At 41.0% G+C, this 21,568-nt stretch overlaps 2 protein-coding genes across 3 annotated transcripts in view; both read left to right on the top strand.

Moving 5' to 3' along the window:
- The first annotated feature begins 2,852 nt into the window (after positions 1–2,852).
- tulp4b (TUB like protein 4b) lies at positions 2,853–17,853 on the top strand. Its single transcript, XM_015055216.1, has 16 exons — positions 2,853–2,958; positions 3,595–3,887; positions 4,944–5,216; positions 6,176–6,304; positions 6,429–6,590; positions 6,731–6,911; positions 6,998–7,105; positions 7,476–7,642; positions 9,123–9,347; positions 9,497–9,731; positions 11,275–11,398; positions 11,502–11,646; positions 12,404–12,497; positions 12,601–12,744; positions 12,852–16,228; positions 16,332–17,853. Exons 2-16 carry the CDS (start codon positions 3,870–3,872, stop codon positions 16,446–16,448), a joined length of 5,499 nt encoding a protein of 1,832 aa, XP_014910702.1. The 5' UTR covers positions 2,853–2,958; positions 3,595–3,869; the 3' UTR covers positions 16,449–17,853.
- A 456-nt stretch (positions 17,854–18,309) lies between these two features.
- slc18b1 (solute carrier family 18 member B1) overlaps positions 18,310–21,568 on the top strand; it is a 9,411-nt gene continuing 6,152 nt past the window's right edge. The window contains exons 1-5 of one of the 2 annotated variants that reach the window (XM_015055230.1): positions 18,310–18,548; positions 18,728–18,867; positions 20,468–20,563; positions 20,649–20,722; positions 20,880–21,027. In XM_015055230.1, the coding sequence (XP_014910716.1) occupies positions 18,518–18,548; positions 18,728–18,867; positions 20,468–20,563; positions 20,649–20,722; positions 20,880–21,027 (489 nt within the window). In that variant the 5' untranslated portion in view covers positions 18,310–18,517. Of the gene's footprint in view, positions 18,549–18,724; positions 18,868–20,467; positions 20,564–20,648; positions 20,723–20,879; positions 21,028–21,568 lie in introns of both variants that reach the window. The other variant, XM_015055229.1, reaches the window with a different exon arrangement.

The following is a 21,568-nucleotide window of genomic DNA, read 5'->3' as shown; positions in this document are numbered from 1 at the left end:
GGACTGAGCTTCCGTCATTAAATATCAACATTTTCAACATAACCTGGGTCTCAGCGTCTCTCCTCACCACCTCAAACCACTGCCTTATGACAATTTGCTAAAGAAGATTTTGAAACTATTTTTGTTCAGTTTTTCTTTTTCTTGTCACAGATTTTTGTTTTTAGTTGAACTGAGCAGAATAAATGTCACGATATGTGAAAAATTTCATAGCTGATTATATTTAACCTAATTTTTCACATCACATGCTATAATTTTATTGTCTCCAAATAACTGTTCTATTTTTTCCTTGGCAATCCTGAAAATTTCAATTTCTTTTATCAAACCAAAAATAACACACTAACATTTTGTGGAAGAATTAATGCAAAAAAAATATTAATGATTAAAAATAAAATCATGTTTGCATGCAAATTTTTCAATCTATACAAGTTATATATAGAAATGAATAGTTGAATGGTTTATAAATATTACAGGTCTGTTGGGATAGTAAAACTCCAAAAGTAAGGAATATTTCTTCCAAAGATGGATTGGAACATCTGGGTCCTTACATTCCCCTTCTGGTGCAAAGTAAACACTATGAGCCGCCGTAAACCATGGAAGTCAATTCAATTTTTAAAGTGTTTGGCAGTATAAATGCATAAAATACACTCTTTTTGGCGTTTAGATGTCATTCAAGGCAAGTTAAGAAATATTATGTTGCTGTCAAAAGCTGTAACTTCCACCTCCACTGACGGTCCCTTTCACTTAAAGTATTTCCACATAGCTTTTGCAAATCAGTAACTACCATAAGTGATATGATCGTTTGCATCACTTCCTGTAGAATCGTAGCACCTAAATCTCATCAAACACATATGTTTGATTGTTGGGGGGATTTTATTACACAAAACACCACCAAACATGGCATCCTTCTACAAGAGGCGCCGCTGTTCGTAGGAGAATGAAGAGACACTGACACGCACCTGTAATCTGTTGGTGGGTGGAGTCAGGCATATTGTAAGAAAGACGGATAAATAAATACTATTAATGACTTGATTGTTAGATTTCTTTTCAATATATGTCCTTTTTACCCAGCATTCGTTTTGTAGTCTTACTAGAAATTAGAAGAAAGTTTGGTCATGTCTACTTCAGCCTTCTGATGGTGAAGGTGTTATGTTGTGTATTATATTTCCTTATCTTCCAGCAGACAGTCACTTTATTTAGTATTTCATGAGCATGGTCTCCATATGTTTAGCAGTACAGTCATGAATAAACTGCGTTTAGACCATGAGGAGTTCCAGTGCCCCAGTGTTTTTGATGAAATAAAAATATGAATCTTAACAATGGCGCTATTAGTTGTTTTCAATATAAAGTAATAGTAATCCAAATGGTTTAGTTTCTTTTTCTTTTTTTGAGGAAATATCAATATTTGCATAATGAGACTTTTTCTGTTTAGATGTGAACGTGTGCGCGTATTATCTGTCTTGTGTGTCACTGAGATGGACTGGTGTCCTGTCCAGTGGTCACCCTGTCCAATGATCACTGGAGATTAGCAACGGACGGATCATTCATCCCTTGTTTAGCTACCCAGGTCATAAGGCCACATGTAACATCCCTGAATCCAAACTTGAATATATAGAAATATACAATAAAATTTACCCCGAACCTTTCATATTTGTCATTAGCAAATGCCTCAAGTCAGTCTGGATGTAAACAAATATATTATCACTTTCCTAAAATAATGGCCTAAGTTATTTTTGACAAAAGTGTTGTTTTTGTTGTTGTTGTTGTTGTTGTTTTTGTCCTTTTTTGGCTAAATCATCTTTTGACAAAAAAGAGGTGGTGATATTTATTTTATTTAAACTAAAAAAAGTTTAGATAAGCTTATGGGAAGTTTTGGGAATTACCTTTGGCATTTATATATTTATATTTATAGTCAAACCCAATACAACACCAGATAGTGTGACTATATTTGGTGTAAGTCACCAAATAGGGACTTATTTTGAAAGTTCACTGGAAGTGACATGTACTATTTATTTGTTTTATGACTATTCAAGCCTTGCAACGAAATTTTGCTCAAAATGTAAATGTACAGTTGAATGACAATAAAGTGACTCTGTGTCTATGTATATCTATGTCTAGGAAACAGCCACCAGCAGTAAAATATATATAAAATGTTATAATAGTCTAACTTTCATTGCTCTGCTTTATACTGTTAATGTCATTTTTGTGCTGTCATTATGAAAATAGTGTTAAAAACCCCCAATATGCCCCAATATGTGATAATATTTTATTTTTCCATAAAAGTAAAAACTCTACAATTAGGTAAATGTCAAAAGCACATGGTTTAAATCTTGTCATTTTTATTTTTATTTTATTTTATTTTATTTTATTTATTTATTTATTTTTTTTTTGGTAACTTCTGTCAAAAAAAAATTGTAAAATATTATTAATTTGCAGTCTTACATCTTTAGCGTGTCTTCACTGATTTCTTGGAAACAAACAGTAAAATTACAAACCTAACGACGAACACGGTAAGAGCCATGACAAGGACGCGACGAAAGAAAAATGCAGATCGTGCATTTCTGCCAGAAATCACAGCTGCAAGCTGCACTACAGGTACGTTACAGAGAGTGGGTGCGCCGTACGAGGTTGCCATCCAGACGGAAACCCCCGTTTGCGTGAAGCAGGAAACACTTGGAAGCGTTTGAACGATTTATTAGCCTCTGGGGGATGGAAGTTTATATAAAATGAAAATCGGAGTTGGTAAATTTAGTTGTTCTTGTAGCCGTCAACATTTGCGTTTGGCGCACGGGCTGAATCCGCGCTGGAAAAACCCCTGCAGCATTTCCACGCTACCTGCCTCATGGCAACCCCTTTTAAAGACACAAGCACAAAGTGCGCCAAAGGAGAAGCGCCTGGCAACACTACGGCACTGTCTGTCATTTTAGGACTAACATATAGATATTCTTATCTTGGTGACAGGTACGTACCGCTTTTAATTAATTGAAACTTAAACATATTTAATATAAGTGGCGCATGTGTAATTTCTAAGCCCTTACATTCGTGTCGATATGAGCTCTGACTCACTCAGACAGCTGGGTGATGCGGGTACATATGAGACGCCTATGAATAAGAAAGCGTCAGATGTAACCTGTCATTTTGTGAGATTTCTAAAAGAGCTGCTTTGTCTTTGACTCATAATTCACTCCAAGTCGTTGAATATACGGAGGCTTTAGTCAAAGATATATCGTTGCTATTTTAACAGCTTATTGACGTTCACGCCACAGTTCAGATGTTCTAAACATTGAAGGGTTTATGTAATATTTGCGACGTTTGAGTAAATATCTGTGTGTAATTTCTGCTCTGCCGGTAACAATAAGGCGAGGGCAGCATCAGTACCCATGGAGACTAGCTCTTCATTGCAGTGTTGGCGTTGCATAGAGACTGAGAAACACTAAATATGAACGGCGACGCTCTGAATGACACCGCTGTTTTTCAGCTAAAAATCTCTCCGTCCTTTACTTGTTGAACTGCTGCGTTTTTCTTTCTGTCTCCCCCCCCTGACGTCTTTTTTTTTAAAATTACTATTATTATTTTTTTCTTCCTGCACCTCAACAGGATTGCACAAGTCTCCGGGATGGGTGACTGGCATCTGAGGAGGCACGCATCTTCAAATGGCAAATTCTAAAGCGCAGATTTGAATGAGTGGCTGGATGAATGCATGAATGCATGAATGAATGAAGGAAGAGCTGGATACCCTCTGGCTGTATGATGCATTTTACCTCCCTATTATAGGTCCCCTTTTAAGCACCAACAGGAAAACAGCCATTACCCTTCAGTGCATCATCTGGATGAAAATATGGACACCTTCAGAGGACGCATTTTGATTCAACATGCCCAGGAACTATGAGGTATTTCAAGCCGCTGTCAAATTGTCAATACTGAATACGGTTTAGCCAATCCCCCCCCCATGACATTACATAACATAATGTCAGCAAGCACACATCAAATATGTGCAGAAACTGACTCCGACATAAATTGGGGACCTCAAATTTGTAACATGTCGAATGATTAGCTTTTTTTTAAAAGTGTGGTAGAAGAGAATACTCCTTTTTGATATTCCCCTTTTGGCATAAAAGAAAGGACATAGCTCTCAGAATTTCACGTATTTTATCTATATGGTTTAATTTCATTTTGTGAATGATGATAAATAGAGCTGTAGTGATGATGTAACTTACAGACAAATCCTGGAGCTGCTCCATGAGCAGTGAATAATAGGGACTACAGCAAGAACATTATGAGTTGCCATAAGTGGCACACTTAGTGATTCACTGGTACTTGTTAAAATGCCAGTCAAAATTAATTTGCACAGAATTTTCTAAAACAAAACAAAACACTTTAAATCACCTGGTTTTAGGGAGTTATTTTCCTGCCTATATTGTTTGTTGCTGGTTTGGGCTACTGCAGTGTGTTAATCTTTTTCTTTTTTCATGGCCTCTTTGACCAATATAAAGTAGCCCTCTATTGTAAGGTGAAAGGGAAACTATATATTCTACCAGCAAATATCTGAAAAGTGTGGCATGCCATTGTGTTCATGGTCTCTTTCCTGTAATATCCTTGAGTAGAATTCAGTTCAGGTCTGTCTACAGGAAGTTTGAGTCTCTGAAACTTTCGAAAAACTTGAAAATAATTGCTGTTCATGGATCGATGCTCTTCATCCAGTCTGAGCTTGAGCTACTTTGCAAACATTTCAGTCTCCAGGTGTGCAAAGCTAGCCCAAACTTCCTGCAGGTGTATCTGTAGAAAAAGTAGCAGAAAGCATTGGCTCAGAGGATCCGAATACAAATGTACACCATGCTTATAAAACCACGGAAAACTACTTATCATGATCTTTATCGTCTACCTCAAAATTCTGCTCTAATGCGTGTTGATCTATCACCTGAAGCCTCTTCTCTTGTCTCACTCAGCAGCCTGACCAGTCAGTAGGGATGTTGGCCGCCGTGGAACATGGTCCCATCCTGTGCAGCGACTCCAACATCCTCTGCCTCTCATGGAAGGGCCGCGTCCCCAAGAGCGAGAAGGACAAGCCGGTGTGCCGGAGACGCTACTACGAGGAGGGCTGGCTCGCCACGGGGAACGGGAGAGGAGTCGTCGGGGTGACCTTCACTTCCAGTCACTGCCGGAGGGATAGAAGTACACCGCAGAGAATCAACTTTAACTTGCGAGGACACAACAGTGAGGTGAGGGCCTCTTGTCACTTTAAAGCCAAATAAGCTGCTGTTGGCCACGCCCTTCAATGCAACGTTTACATTTGTACCTTTAGCAGACAGATGTGCAATGATACAACCATATGTCTACCCATTCTCAAGAAAGTGTTAATAGGTTTATCGTATAATTACCCTGCGTGTGACTCAACTAGTTGCTCATTTTCGATGGAGCTGAAGAATTTAGATATTTTTTACACCCATTCTATAAGACGCACCAATACTGCAGGCAATTAAACAAACCCTTAGCATATTGCTACCGTGCTTGGAAAGCTCTTGTTGATTCTTTCAAACATGCTGATTGCCATTGCGGCTGAACTGCTCATCGTTTTTCTACTCTGACTTTAAAACGTCTCTCAAAAAAAGGAACTTGGCTTGTCTGTGTGGGCAAATCAACAAACCTGGTGTTTTGGTGGTTTCAATTGTAGTTCCCGGGCTGCTCTTGAGCATCCCAACCAATTTGCTGTGACAAGTTGAAATCAGACGGTTGAAACTTGGACACAATCAAAGGTCTCCTCAAATGTGGACTATTCCTAAAAAATGATTTTGATCCAAGAAACCAACCGACTGAAAGGAAGCTATACCAACTGTGCCAGAAGCTTGTCTGCAAAATTAATAAACTGTAAAAGTGAGAATCAAATCATTTTCAGCTTTTGCTTAAAGTCGATTTCTTTGCTCCAAAGGACCTTATTGCATTCATGAACTTGTCGTTGTTCTTATTATTAGTACATGTTTCTTGCTGGTGCTATTTTTATCTGCCTGTGTGCTGACTCTCCTTGCAACTGCTTTGGCTCTTAAAAGCCTGTTCTGCCTCAAAATCTTTTTTTAGACTCGTGTTTATGCAGCACATTACTCCTGAAAGTTTCTCTCCGCGGACAGCTGTACCTGTGCTTTTAGTTAATAGGAGAAAGTCTGCTTGCTTTGCTCCTTTGCAGGTTGTCTTGGTGCGCTGGAATGAGCCCTTCCAGAAGCTGGCTACTTGTGACATGGAAGGAGGCATCTTTGTATGGATCCAGTATGAGGGAAGGTGGTCTGTGGAGTTAGTGAATGACAGAGGAGCCCAGGTGTGGAATTTCGTTATTGTGTTTCAATAATAATGCAGCATGCATTTGTTACAAATATAAACCCCGCCATCGCTTTAGTTGTTTCACACCAATACCCCTAACAGTATATCTTATCGCCCTTCAGGTGAGTGATTTTACTTGGTCACACGACGGTACCCAAGCCCTCATCGCTTACAGGGATGGCTTTGTGTTAGTCGGCTCGGTCAGCGGGCAGAGACACTGGTCCTCAGAGATCAACCTGGAGAGTCAGATCACCTGTGGCATCTGGACACCTGACGATCAGCAGGTAAAAGACGCTCTGCTGAGTTTCTAGTATCAAAACATCCTTGGTGGTTCGCGTAAAGTGTTAAAGAAATGCTGTCTCCGTTTAGCGGCGGCTTAGTTATTAGTAACATAGTTGTTGTTATTGAACAACTTTCCCCATAGGTGTTGTTTGGGACAGCAGATGGGCAGGTAATAGTGATGGACTGTCATGGACGGATGCTCGCTCACGTGCTGCTACACGAGTCTGACGGCATCGTCAGCATGTCGTGGAACTGCCCCGACTTCCTGGTCGAGGACAGCACAGAGAGCGACACGGACTCTGATGACAATATCCTGCCTTTAGGTATGACCGTTTCCTCCCCCTCTCTGCTCACGACAAACGCCTAATGAACCAATGAATGTACATGTACTTTTCTTCCTTTTTCCAAGTCCGAAGAGTCAAGCCTTTGTTGACAGTCACCTTCTTATCAGGAGATATCAGTTTGATGAACAACTACGATGATCTCTCTCCAGCTGTTATCCGTTCAGGACTGAAAGGTACGATCCCCCAGTATGATGATGCAACAAGGTATAGTTTTCAGATTTGGTAAAGGTAAGGTAGCCATTAACGTCATGGTGTCTTTTGACTTTAATCATCCAAATTTAGGGGTGCCCAAGTCAGGGCCCTGATAGCTTCAGTTCTGTAACTGTTAGATGCATCCCTGCTGGGGTGTTGGAGAAGGGAAGTATCTGAAAGTTTGCGGGACGCTAGCTCTCAAGAACAGGACTTGGACAAGACCAATTGTAGGTCTTGAATTTGTTTATTGAGAAACGCTGTTACTGCCACTTCAGGTTCCAGCCCACATGAGTAAAAATGACGACTTTATTGTCGACAGATTTCTCTCTGATTTAATTTTCCTCACTATAGATGTAGAAGCCCAGTGGTGCTCTCAGGGAGACCTCTTGGCTGTGGCTGGCATGGAGAAACACGGGCTCCCAGCCGACACAGCCTGTGCATCCATCATGCGGAATGCTCTTGTTAAGTTCTACAATGTACAAGGAGAGCACATATACACTCTGGAAACACCTGCACAGGTTAGTCTCTCTGTATAGCTGCAATATGGAACTATTATTAAAAAAAAATTTTTATCATTATGTTGTGACAGTATAAGACAGATAATCTATGAAAAAAATCAAGCTCCTGTGGCCTCGCCCAGTGCTCCTCGTATTAACTGCAGAAATAGAAACAGCCAATCAGAGCCAGGACGAGGGTTTTAGCGCTGCCAATCACTCTTGTACTCACCCTCTTGCTCTTTGCTAAGCTACAGCTGGTTCACTACAACATAGCCTGCCATGAATGCTAAGGCTAGTTAGCATCGCTACCGATGACGCCGGGTAAACGGTTTTCCTGTAACAGTAAGTTGTTTTCCCACCATTAGCAAATTGAGCAGCATCCAGGAGGTTGATTGGCATCGCTTAGATCTCCTGGCTACAATTTTTTTAGGCATAGTTTCTTTAGTTTTTTATTATTATAAATATCTTAGAAGATAGCAATATAAAGAGACTAAATATTTATATAGTTTCTTACAAAAGATGGGCAGAAAGCTTGAGCCTTTCCATATTTTGTCAGTGAGCAAACAGAAACTTTAATGTATCCCGTTTTATGCAATAGACCCACACAAAGTGCATAATCGCTAAATGGAAAGACAATACAGCTTTTGTTACTTGCAAACATGTGTTCAAACATCACCCTGAACACACCAACAACACAATTAAACATAACGGTGGCATCATCATGATGTGGAACGCCATTCTTCAGCGGAGACAGGGAACATGGTCAGAGTTGATGGGAACATGCGTGGAGCTAAATACAGCGTGAGACTGGGGTGAAACTTTACCTTTCAGCACAATAGTGAACCTAAACCTACAATGGAACAGATTAGATCAAAGTCAATGTCAAATTTATTAAAAACAGGTTTAAAATTGCACCAGAGTGCTGTACAAAAATGATAACAAAATAAGTTGATGAAAAGAAAAAGAAAAATATATGCTAAAATAATAAGAGTAATAATAAGTAAATAAAAAAAATATCACAACAGAAGAGCTACAGTATCAGGCCTCAATTAAATGCCAAAGTTCAGACCTTCAAATGTAGAAGTTGTGGCAGGACTTGCTGTCTGCAGATGCTCACCATCTAATCGGACCGAACTTCAGCTACTTTAGGCAAAAAAAAAAATTTGCAAAAATGTCCATCTTTGCCTCTGCTAAGTTTAAAGAGACGTACCCCCAATAATTAAAGTATTCACTCAGGTTGGGGTCTGATAGTACAAACGTCTGCCTCACTTTGCAGATTTTCATTTCCCTTAAAAACTATGGACTACTTTATGAAGTTCCATATCAAATCCAAGTGTTTTCATGGTACGAATTTTTGGTTAACATGTGGCAAAGTGTTGAAAACACCAGTGAATATGAAAACTTTTGCAGGGCTTCTTGTCTGAGACGGTTAGTTACATAATTATCATAGAAGTGTCCAGTGTGTTCTAACAATAGAAGATCTTTGGTTGCTCTGTTTCAGAGGCCCATCACCACCATCTGCTGGGGTCACAGAGACTCCCGCCTGTTCCTTGCATGCGGACCAGCTCTCTATGTGGTGCGTGTGGAGCACAGGGTGGCCAGCCTCCAGCTCTTGTGCCAGCAGGGTATTGCGAGCGCCCTGCGCGAAGAGAAGGACGTTGGGAAGCTGAACATGCCCTCGCTGCTCTGCTCTTACGTTACATCTGCTTTTATACCGACCATCAAGGTATTTCACTTCGGCGTATTTCCTAAAACCTGCAGTTGTGTGGCTAGGTCATGCTGATCCTGCTGTGGAAGTGAGCAGAGGTCATCGGACACTCACATTTTCATATTGTCCCCTTGAGCAGCCAGAAATCTTTCCTTTCTCTGTTCCAGCCTCCGATTCCTGACCCCAACAACATCCGCGACTTTGTCAGCTACCCCACGTCCGGGAACGAGCGGCTGCACTGCACCATGAAGCGAGCGGAGGATAGTCCTGAGGCAGGCGGCCCCTGCTACACGCTGTACCTGGAGTATCTTGGGGGGCTGGTGCCTATTCTCAAGGGAAGGCGCATCAGTAAGCTCAGGCCTGAGTTTGTCATTATGGATCCAAAAACTGAAGGCAAGCCTGGTGAGTTCACAGTTGACCCCAATATTCATCAGAAATTGTATGCATGCTTTTCTAGAGATGCACGGAGCAATCGGAGAGCAAATGAATGTTGATCAGCCTCTCAAATACTAAAAAAAAAAAAAAAAAACAGATTTTTCTTCTTCCTAATTATTAATTGCAGCAAAACTATAAATAATTTTCAGTCTGTAAATATTTCAGCAAACAACAGATATGTTGTTAGTTATTCAGTTTCTGTTCGATCTAAAACAGCTTCAGATATGATAGAGTTGTCAAGTTATAAAAACTTTGTGCATCCTTTTAATTAAGAAAGTCCAGTCAAGTTTATTTGTGGAGCACATTTCAGCAAACATTCAGTGCTTTACCTCATGAAAACATAACACAGTCACCAATTATGAAACAAAAGCCATCATCAAAATCATAAAATAAAAATCTTCTGAAAAAACTGAATGGACCACTGCACTGAACCCCATTGAAAACCTCATGGCTACGCCACAAAATATTAATTTCTGAACTCTTCCTGAGTTAAAACATTAGTATTGTTGTTTTTAAATGAATATTAACTTGTTTTCTTTGCATTATTTGAGGTCTGTAAGGACTGCATCTTTTTTCGTTAATTTGACCATTTCTCATTTTCTATAAATAAATACCAAATTCTTGCTTGGCTGTTTTACAGTTTTCTGAAAGTTTGATCCAGATTTATGCAGCATAGAAGCTGAATTCTGGTTCAGGGGATACAGAGCAGGCTAGAACCAGAAAACCTGAGTGGCCTGGAATGACAAATGGTCTACCACATATTTTGGTGCTAAGCCAATCAGTGACTTATAAACTAACAAACATATTTTAATGTTTAATGGGTGATGTGCTCTGTCTTCCTGGTCTTGGTGAGATCAAGAGCAGCAGCATTCAGCATCTGCTGCAGCTGATGCTGATCAATTTTTCAGGCAAAGCCGTGAAGACATTGTTGCAGTAATCAATGCGACTAAAGACAAACTGAAGGGAAAGGGCAACGTGAGCCATCTGATTCTTCTCTGAAAAGAACTTATTAAAACAATCAGGACTAAATTTACACAATACAATGGCATGTCAACAAGATCTTAGCAGTTGGCTGCTGGACATTTTATTTTTTTGTGTGTGAAATACTTAAAGAATTGTTCCAAACTGACTCAGAATACCTTATTGATGTATCTCTATTTTTATAAATGTTTTGATGAGGACAGATGAGACATAAGGCAGCATTGGATAGGAGATAAAAACACAGGTGCTCAAACACACTTTTATTGCTTTCCAGAAGGGATATGAGTGCTGTGCTCTAACCATTTGCCAGGAGGAAGAACAAACGCAGTCTCCTCTCTGATGTAACATGATTTGTGGCCTGATTCAGAAATAGCCTGTGCGAGGACCGGGCATTTGGCTCATTAAATCATTTTTATGCAACGAAAATTTAATGTCACGTTTGTTTTAGTTTTTTTTTTTGTTTGTTTTTTTTGCCACAGACATGTTTTTGCTCGGTAATCTTCAGTACCGCTTGTGTTTCTTGTTCCAGAGGACGTGTGTGTGAATCCCATGATCTCCTACACAGACAGCTGTAACTGCTCCGACTCCAGTGACATCGACTTGAGTGACGAGTGGGTGGGGAAGAAGTCGCCAAAGTTATCCCACGGAAACAGGTTGCCTCGTCGGAAATGATGTCGACGAAGCCTTTGCGCATTCAGGATTCGTCTATTGATGCTGTTATTTTAACAAGTCTAACAATATATATATTTTTCTTAGGTTAAATATGGATTCAAGAAAATCCCCCAAACTTTCACGCGCCAATCAAGAAGGGCAACGGTCACCACGGCTACCGACTAAAAAGCCTCCGGTTCGGTCGCCCAGTCTGACCCGCCGTGAGTTTACAATGGATGGAAACACAGAGGTACTTTTGACCTTTACTCAAAATTATTTGTCAACGCTCTTGACGTCTTCAAACATAGCATATAAGACATTACATCGATTATGTAATGTTCATACTCACATTTTGTCACATTACAACCACAAATTCTATTGTTGGGGTTTTATGTAGTCAGCCAACACAAAGCTGTGCATAATTGTTAAGATGGGGGTGAAATTATATGAGAACGGTTTTGATGAGAACGGATTTCACATTTTTTATGAATGAATCTCCCTGGGTCGATATGTAGCCTATTTTAAAGCTTCAAGTCTTTTCAAGTATGTCTAACAGCTTCACTACAAAATAGCTCAGGGTCAGTCAGTCTGATCAGCATCTTGACATTCGATGTCTTTGGCATGTTGTGTGGAAAGCTGGAGTCAAACTTAGAAGCTTCGTATTACTATTTGATTACTCTCACCACTCAAATTCATTTGGTGGTATCAGAGTGAAGACGTGAAATAAGGTGAAAATATTTGGAGATGTCCAGTAAATTACATTTAAGGCCAAGTAAAACCAGGGAAGTAATCTTCCACTAGTTTTTTCATCTTATGCAGGAAACCAACCGATTGCATAATCAACAAGTACTGATACTTCAGTATTTTTGTTAGATTTCTTTATTTCTATTTGTTAAATATACAACTAAATCCAAAAAAATCTAAATAAAATCCAGTTAATAAAACCTTGTTGTGGCAGAGGTTCATGCAGACTAATTTAGTAATTTTCTATTTTTACACTTCCACAGCACAACTACCTTGCCCAAGTCACATCTAACATTTGGGGAACAAAGTTCAAAATTGTAGGACTCGCCTCTTTCCTCCCAGCCAATCTCGGTGCAGGTAAATATCCCAAAAATGTCCGATGCATGTATGATTTGTATACAAAACAATTTATGATTCATGTTTTTTTTTTTCTTCTTCTTTGTGTATTCTTTTGCTTCAGTGATCTACAAGACTAGTTTGCTGCATCTGCAACCGAGGCAGATGACTATCTACCTTCCTGAAGTGCGAAAGATTTCTCATGACTTCATGAGCCTGCCTGTGTTCAACCCCAATGTGTTCAGTGAGGACGAGGATGACCTACCAGGTACCAACGACAGCACGATTGTCAATGAAAAAAAACATGTAAAATTATTAATATACGATGAGATTTCAGTGTCTTTGGGTAAATTTCTGCTCTGTGTCTTCTTAAAGTGATGGGGCCGTCTGGAGTAGCCGGAGACAACCCACCCTGTACCGTCAATATTCCCATCGCTCCCATCCACAGCCCAGCTCAAGCCATGTCTCCAACTCAAAGTATCGGACTTGTTCAATCCCTCCTGGCTAATCAGAACATTCAGCTTGACGTGCTAACCAATCCAACAGCCACGGCCGCAGCAGCAGCTGCGGCTGCCTCAGCCTCAGTCTCCGTCCCTGATCATGGCCAAGATGCTGTTGCGTCACCATACCCTGTTCCAACTAGATATTCAAATCATAGTCAGGGGATTTTCAGTGGGTTAGACATGGGTCCTCTTCTCCCTGGTACTCTGCCTCCCCCACCACCGCCTCACCATCTACCGCCACAGCCTCACTCGCAGCGGGCTCACTCACAGCAGCTTCGCCAGCAGCCATCGAAACAATCCCATACGGTGCAAACGCAGCAGCAGCTGCAGCAGCAACAGCAGCAGAAGATGCATCATCACCAACTGCAACAACAGCAACAACAGCACCATCCGTCCCAGTCACAACAGCAGCAACACCACCATCCGTCCCAGACGCAGCAGCAGCAGCAGCAGCAGCAGCAGCAGCAACAACAACAGCCACAACATCAACAGCTGCAGCAGATGCATCACCCACAGACTCTACACCAACAGGCCCAACATCATCAACACCAGGCTCAACAGCACCCGCCAATGCAACAGGCCCAACAGCTTCAGCAACAGCAGCAAATCCAACAGCAGCAGCACCAGATGCAGCTGCAGCACGAGCAGATGCAGCAGCAGCAGCAGCAGATGCAGCAGCAGCAGCAGCAGATCCGGCAGCAGATCCAGGAGATGCGGCAGCAGCAGCAGCAGCTGCAGCAGCAGCATCAGCAGATCCAGCAGCAACATCAGCAGATGCAGAGGCAGCACCAACAAATGCAACAGCAGCTCAAAATGCAGATGTCGCTGCCGCCGCCTCCCACTGGCTATCCAACCATTTCTCTGCAACAGATCCATCTCCTTCCTTCAATCCCTCCTCCCACTGCTGTGCCTGAGCTGGACAGGGGGGACCACGCACACACGCTGAAGCCGACTCTTCCACGGATGTTACCTCCTTCCTTCAGCGATGCAGACGGAGCTGTGGAGATCCAGATGAGGAAGGTAAACCCCCCACCTCCGTACCCAGGGACCGTGGTGTCTGCGGCAGCAGCTACAGCAGCCGCTGCTCCTCAAACGTTCATTACAAACTGTGACAGCCCAAGTGTCCTGGCCCCCGATCCCTGCCTCAAGAAAGACGAATTTTTGCTTCACCCAGTCACCTTGCAGTACCCAACCCCTCTGGGGTACGAACGGATCACCACCTTTGACAGCAGTGGCAATGTAGAGGAGGTGTGTCGCCCACGGAGACGCCTCATTCGCAATCAGAATGCATACTCTGTTCATGGCATTGGAGGTTCGGCAACTCTTAAAGTGACTTCCACTGAAAATAAAAAAATTCAACTACCATACAGCTCAGCCACGTTGAGTCGTCTGTCCGTTCCTCGGTATTCTATACCAAGCGGAGACCCTCCTCCGTACCCTGATCCGGCCAATCAGGTAACTGCTACTCTTCCTCCTCCTCAGAAAATCGACAGCAGTCTGATTCATGCCACTCTACGTCGTGAGCGCAGAGATGTGGGACTCAAAGTGCCACAGATGATGGACAGCTCGAGAACTTTGCCTACCAAGGCGAAAATGAACAGCGCATTGTCGCTTTCCTACCAGCAGAGGGTGCCCACTGCATTGTACACGTGCACACAGTGCAGCAGTAACAGCAGTAGCACCAGTGTCAGTGTAACCGGAGGGGGGACTACGAGTAGTGGCATCGCAGGCGGCACAGTCGTAAGGCAAGACTTCCCGCCAGGCAAAGGGGCTCATCACAGCACCATCATAGTGCACTCCAAAAGTGCCTCACCGCTGGCGTCTCAGTCGTCTTACAGTCTATTGGGAGCGGTAGATAACAGCCGGGACAGAACAGTGTATGTAAACTCTGCGTTTACTGAAGACGAGACACTAAATCAGCAGTGTCACCTTGAGAAATCTGTTCGTCAGTTGAATCTGGGCGATGGCAGTATGACAGTCAAACGCCCTCCGCCTTATCAGTGGGACACCTCCACCGCAGAGGACTTCTGGCTTACTCCAGAGCAGACGATGTTAGCCCCGCCACCAGGAAATCCTAAACCACCCCCTCTCATTATCAGTCAGGCTCAGCACTTGGACGTTACTCGGCTTCCTTTTGTCCTCACAACGAAGCCTCCAACCAGTCTGAACACGAGCACTCTTACCTTCCCATCAGGATACCAGATATCCCTCTCACCTTTCCCCCCAGGTGTGGGTCACAGTGGACCTCCACTCCAGACCCTACAGAACCCTCCACCACAGTGTTCCCCAAATGAGGTAGTCACCTCGGTATCCTTTGCCCAACAGGATCCTAGTTTGGTCTTACCACCAGGGTACCCTCCAAACTTGGCTAACTTGGCTTGCTGTCCTCTCCCTCCATTGTACCCTGGAGCTAGCTCATGCGCTGGACTTCAGCTTCACCCTGTCAGTTTACATCCTTGGAACCCTTACCCCTGTCCACCACCAATGCAAGATCCTCCAGCTCCTCCCCTGCCTACCAAAACTCATCAGATTTTAGAAAAGCCTCTACTCTCCCCACCTCCTCCCACCGCTCCACCTCCACCACCTCCACTACCACCTCCTCCCCCGCCCACTGAGTTGATCCCATCCAAAAGTGCCACAGAAGACCAAGCAGAGTCTGCCAACAATTTTCCCGAGCCGTCGTCCCTTAACGAAAGCCCCGTTCCCCAGGAGTCGGAACGCTACAGCAAGAAGAGCCGCAAAAGGCTTGACAGCAGGGCAGAAGAGGGCAACATGCCCACGGTCTCTGAGAGCAGATCGAGAAAGGAAGGGCGGGCACTCTCTGACTTCAACACCCTCATATCCAGCCCAAGGCTCAGCAGTAGAGAGAAGAAGAAGCCCAAGGGGCAGAGAGAGCAACTGAATAAGACTAAGAAAATGAGCAGGACGACGAACGAGTTCCAGGACAGCTCTGAAAGCGAACCAGAACTGTTCATTAGTGGCGACGAGCTCATGAACCAGAACCAGAGTAGCAAAAAGAGCTGGAAGAACAAGAGGAGCCTGCGTATGGCAAGTGAGCTGGAAGAGATCAAGTGCCGCAAAGCCAACGAAAGAGAAGACCGCAGTTTAGGTAGCCAAGGGTTCGTCTATGTCATGGCCAATAAGCAGCCACTCTGGAACGAGGCTACGCAGGTCTATCAGCTTGACTTTGGTGGTCGGGTCACTCAGGAGTCAGCAAAGAATTTTCAGATAGAGCTGGATGGCAGGCAGGTAATATGAAAAGCAACGACGCAAGAGTTTTAATGGTGACCAAATAACTTTCTGAAACAATAAGAAATCCCTGATGTGTTTCTGATGTTCTCTGTTGTTTCAGGTGATGCAGTTTGGGCGAATAGACGGGAACGCTTACATCCTGGATTTCCAGTACCCTTTCTCTGCCGTGCAGGCGTTTGCTGTCGCCTTGGCCAATGTGACTCAAAGACTGAAATGAAGAGTCGTTTTGCCGGTGTTGCTGTTCTGTGCTGGTCGGGACTGAGACACATTTATTACATTTTTTCCCAGATTTTTTTTTTTTTTTTTTTGATTTGACTGTTCACATACCTGTGATTTACAGTTGGTATCGAAAGCAAAGTCAGCTTGTCAAGTACTGATGGAAGCAGTTTATCCAGAACTTTGACTTAATGCTGTAGTTCAGAAATATAACTTAGAATAAATATAAATAAATATAAAAGTCTTTACATAATTGATATTCATTCTGCATTAAATAAATGCAATTTCTGAGGGTAGAATGGAGTTTGAAATTCAGAATACATTGCCTCTAAGCCATACCATAAGATATCTAACACAAATGTTGCACTTTTTAAAATTTGTTTAAAAGGAATCCAGTAAAGAAGGCTGGTTTTATTATTAGTTGTTTTTAGGATTTCACTAACTTTGCTGATTCAAATCTCATTCCAGGCCAGGATTAAGGTGAGATTTGTTTAATTTGTTCTGCTACATGCTTTCAATGAGTGAGTCATTGCATCTGAAAGACCTGAGCAAAGTTTGGCATCGTATTTATGTTACTTCTATGAAGTGATGCAATGGGCGTTAAAATACATCTTTTGGCAAAAATATTACAATTTGATTCAGTGAGGCAGTAATATTTCATTGAGGCTTGCATTTTACATTTGTACATTCAATCGTATTTCGTGTAATTCTGTAGCCCAAACACTGTTTTTGTTTACAGAAATCCTCCTGTTGCTGGTTGATTAAGTCTTTGAGTGCCATATGTAAGCTAAAGTGAAATCTTTCTTTTTTTTTTTTTTTTTTTTTTTGCTGGGTGTTTATGATGCTACTTGAATCCTGCATTTGAATGTGAAGTGCTGTAGTTTCACTATTTGGAAATCAGTGCTGCTTTGAATAGATAGAGCTTTTGTGCAATAATCCTACCTACACAGAACTGATGTTGTAATTGCAAAGGAAAATATAAAGCCGCTTGCTACACTGTGGATTTAGCAAGTGACCTACGCTTAGATAAGAAGTGCTTATACGTTGCTAACATTTTTTTTCCCATTTCTTTTGTTTTTACTTGCCAAATATTTTGTGATGTTACATCTGTAGACAAAAAAAGAAAATAATTTTGCAAAAGTGTATTTATAAGTTGTTGCAGTGAGCTGTAGGAGTGAGATTCATGTAAATTTGGTGCTAATGTATAAAAAAGATAAATTATTATTGAATGTTTGTTTCAAATTACTTTAAGGGGAAAACCTTGGAGAGCAACAAGAAGTGCAATGATTTCATTTTACAATGCTTTTCCCCCTCTGTGCAACTTTAAAGACAGTGTTCGCCAGTCATCAGCAATACTGCCTAATGAAGAGTTTGCAGCCAGATTTTATTTCTCTTATTCTGTGATGAAAAGAAAAAAAAGGTTTGTAAAGACCTATGGGTTAGCCAAAATGTAATAAAATCTATTTATCTGCAATGTTTTTGCTGCTGTTTTATTTGTGAAGTAATTTCTCTAAAATCTCCAGGTCTAATCTCCTGTTCCCGGGTACTGATTGTGTTATTAACATTATCATTACTGTAATTTCCATTCTATTTTCATTTGTTATTTAATTGTTTTTCTTTTTTAAATTATTTTTTCCATATTCTGTGGGTATTTATTTATATCTTACATTGATATATTTTTTCTCCTGTTGTGTTTCCTCTGCATTTTCTCCCCCGTCTTCTCCTTTGTCCGTTTCTTTTTTGTTATTATTTCCCTCATGTTTTGTATTGTTTTGCTGTTTTTCCAAGTTCTCAATCCGTATCCATGACATGCATTATTGTTCTAGCGCTAACCGGAAGTGGACTTTTATTTTGAAAAGGTTGACCCTAAAGTCACTTAGGAAGTTTCTCATGTCGGCCCCGTTCGCCGTCGGTTCTGTGCGGGAGCTTGTTTTTCACTCAGCTTGGAGTCGGGAGAGTAGCGGCGGCGTCTAATTGGGTTTTCAGGATACCTGTTCGCCTGTTTGTTTGTGAATCACTACCTGGAACTACCTTAAGTCTGAAAATAGTTTTAATTATAAAAAATAAAAAATGGACGCGCATGTTGCTTCCCAACAGGCAGGTGAGTGGGAACTTCCGTAACTCCGTAGTAAATATCCATCAAATTCCTCTGGCTGTAAATTAGCTACAGAGAGCCAACGATGACTTTGCTCCTGATGCAAAAGAGCATAAAGTTGTTCAGATTGAAAAAGTTCAAACCTTTCTGTTTTCTGTTTCTGTTCCCTTTTTCCCCCCCAGCAGAAAACTCCTTTCCAGCTGAAACAACAGAACAACCTACCAGAATGACAAGAATACAGATTCTCACTTTAATTTCGTTGGCATCTGTTAATTTCAGTTCAATGATCTGCTACTCTATATTGGGCCCCTTTTTCCCTAATGAGGTAAGTTAAAGGAGGTCAGAATAATGGGAAATAAATCTCAAATCTTGTTTTTTTTTTTTTCGTTAAATGTTGAATTTCTCCTGAAGTGAACCTAAATAATGTAATAGTATTTCTTTACATTTATTAACTTATGGATTTTGGGAAACGGTATTTGTTTATGGTCTGAAATACATGAGATATAGAAAAAAGACAAAAAAAAAATCAACTCTACAGGTAAAAGTTTGGAAGCAAAATCAAATTTATTCAAATATTATTTGTGTTTGGTACACTTAGCTTCAATCACTACAAATATTTTTATTTTGTAAAAGATAAACTTATCAAAATAGATATTTGGTATAAAATTAGCAGATATTTTGTATTTACTTGCTTAGACTTTGCTTTCTTCTTGCACATCTTTTCGGGCAGAGGGATGTTGGAGCAGGGGATGTGATCGTTTCTCATTGTGATTGACATTTGGTGGTTTGAACGTCGTCGGTTTCACACCGTGGTGTTTTACTGGCTGTTGCAAGTAAAAATGTAGGTCAAAATGGAGAAAATTGTGTTATTCCCACTTTGTAGATAGATAATTACAATATTGATTAGTGATTTAGTTGTTGCTTTGAGTATAACTCAGCATAGATAAGACAACAGTCGCAAGGATCCTTTAAAAACGTAGTTGTGGTGTTATCAGTAGTTAATAAACAGTCGTGTGGTGTGATGTCATTCAGTGGGATGTTGCCTAAAGCAGCCATATGAGTAATTCTGAGTTCCCTGAAATTTGTTTTAAGAACGACATCTAAAATTGGGAAAGCCCAACTTCAAGGAGCTGTTTGGAGTTGAAAAGTTTGGAAAGTAGTTCTACGTTTTTGTTAAATTGCACCTCTTTCATGTCGTGGACCAGTACTGCTTGCAGCAGGCTTCAGAGTGGAGACAGTCATCTTAGTTTTGAAATCATAGTCTTGACTCCTTCTAACACACTTTTTATCATAAAAAAAATCCATCTCTAGCTTGCTCTATCTCTTTCTTGTCCTTAAAACTCCCCCATCCCCGAAGGCAATTAGCTTGTCAGTGTGGACAGTTTCACGTTTCAGTCGAGCCTGAAGGTGTCGATTTTGGAGCGGGCGTGTTAATGTTGAGTTTGCTTCAACGTGGAAAGTTACTCTGGTTTACTAGCATCCACCAGTTCGATACGCTTGAGCTTCGGTGGTCATTGATCTTCCGGACGAGATCAGATTGCTTAAATCTAGACACAATAAGATCCAGCAGGGATCTAACGCACAACAGAACTGGTTTTGAAATGGATAAAACCAACCTGAACAATGTTAAAGATGTGCAAAATGTGCTAAGAGGTGAGATCATCTACATTGGTTTGGTCAAATATCCGTCCGGAATTTGGTCAGAAAAAGTAAATTTTACCACATTTTACGAAGCGGGTAAGTATTTATTTAACTCTGCTTTAAAAAAAAAAATCAAATAAAACACCCTAAATTACTATGCATTAATATTCATTCATGTGGGCAATGACTCTCGTTTTGTTTTGCAGATTTATATTGTGGTTATGCTTTGATGTCTTTTTTTTTTTAAGACTTTCTTGATCACTTTGCATTAATTTCCCCTGCAGGCTGTAAAGAAGGGAGCCAGTCAGACTGTGGTTGGTCTAATATTTGGGTGCTATGCTGTCTGCAATTTAATAGGTTCTATGGTGATGGGAAGATATGTAAGTACATGACAGTATGTCATCAGCACATATGTAATTTTTTCAGCTCACGACTCAGCAGGTGTCACTCTTTTTTTTTTTGCAGATTGTCCAGATTGGAGCAAAATTTATGCTAATCGCAGGACTTTTTGTATCGTCAGTGTGCACCATCATGTTTGGGTGAGCAACTTTATTCATGTTTGTTGGCCATAGATGTACTAATGAAATAAATTAAGACTGGAAAATGTATTACGTTGTGCTTGAAACTGAATTGAATCACTGAATTGACTCTATTCATTCACATACCAAGTCGTCTCCTCTTTTTATTTCACGGCAGATTACTCGATCGGGCCCCCGCGGGGGCCCCCTTCATTAGCCTGTGCTTTATAGTGAGGTCCGTCGACGCCGTGGGCTTCGCTGCCGCCATGACCTCCACTTTTGCCATGACGGCGAAAATTTTCCCAAACAATGTGGCGACTGTTTTGGTGAGAGCAGACCTCCTTTGTCTGGCCGGTATGCAGCTGAGACGTTAGTCTTGAGAAAACAGGAAAGTAGTTTGAGCTGGTATGTGTTGGTTCAGTCATGTTCATCCCAGTCCCATGAGAAATACTCTGCTGCTCTCATCCACTTGTTCACTATGTGTCGGCTAGAAATTGTTTATTTTTCCCATGTTGTCGTCATATTGAAATCATCATTTTCTTGCCTAAATCGTCTTTTGGTAATAAAAAGTTAGTTATATATATATATATATATATATATATATATAAATTTTTGTTTCCAAAATCACAAAAAAAAAAAGACTTAACCAATCATTTTAGGAAGGTGACCATGTATGGAGTTGCTTTTTCCCCCCATTTTTTAAATGTCTTTCACTGTCTCTTCTTTAGTTTTTGTGCTTTTTTGATTCTAAGCTAAAATATATATATATATATATATATATATATATATAGATATATATATATATATATATATATATATATATATATATATATATCTATATATATATTTTTGTTATAATATATATAT

The sequence above is a fragment of the Poecilia latipinna genome, unplaced genomic scaffold, assembly GCF_001443285.1.
Source record: "Poecilia latipinna isolate Pla-1442-1.1 unplaced genomic scaffold, P_latipinna-1.0 Scaffold1304, whole genome shotgun sequence".
NCBI classification, from domain to species: Eukaryota; Metazoa; Chordata; class Actinopteri; order Cyprinodontiformes; family Poeciliidae; genus Poecilia; species Poecilia latipinna.
This window is presented reverse-complemented; position numbering and strand designations above follow the sequence as displayed.

What these genes read in the sequence shown, in the direction of transcription:
- tulp4b (XM_015055216.1), top strand. An exon ending in TGCGAGGACACAACAGTGAG is followed by an intron (nt 5,217 to 6,175) that starts GTGAGGGCCTCT and finishes GCTCCTTTGCAG; the next exon opens with GTTGTCTTGGTGCGCTGGAA. An exon ending in CTTTTATACCGACCATCAAG is followed by an intron (nt 9,348 to 9,496) that starts GTATTTCACTTC and finishes TCTCTGTTCCAG; the next exon opens with CCTCCGATTCCTGACCCCAA.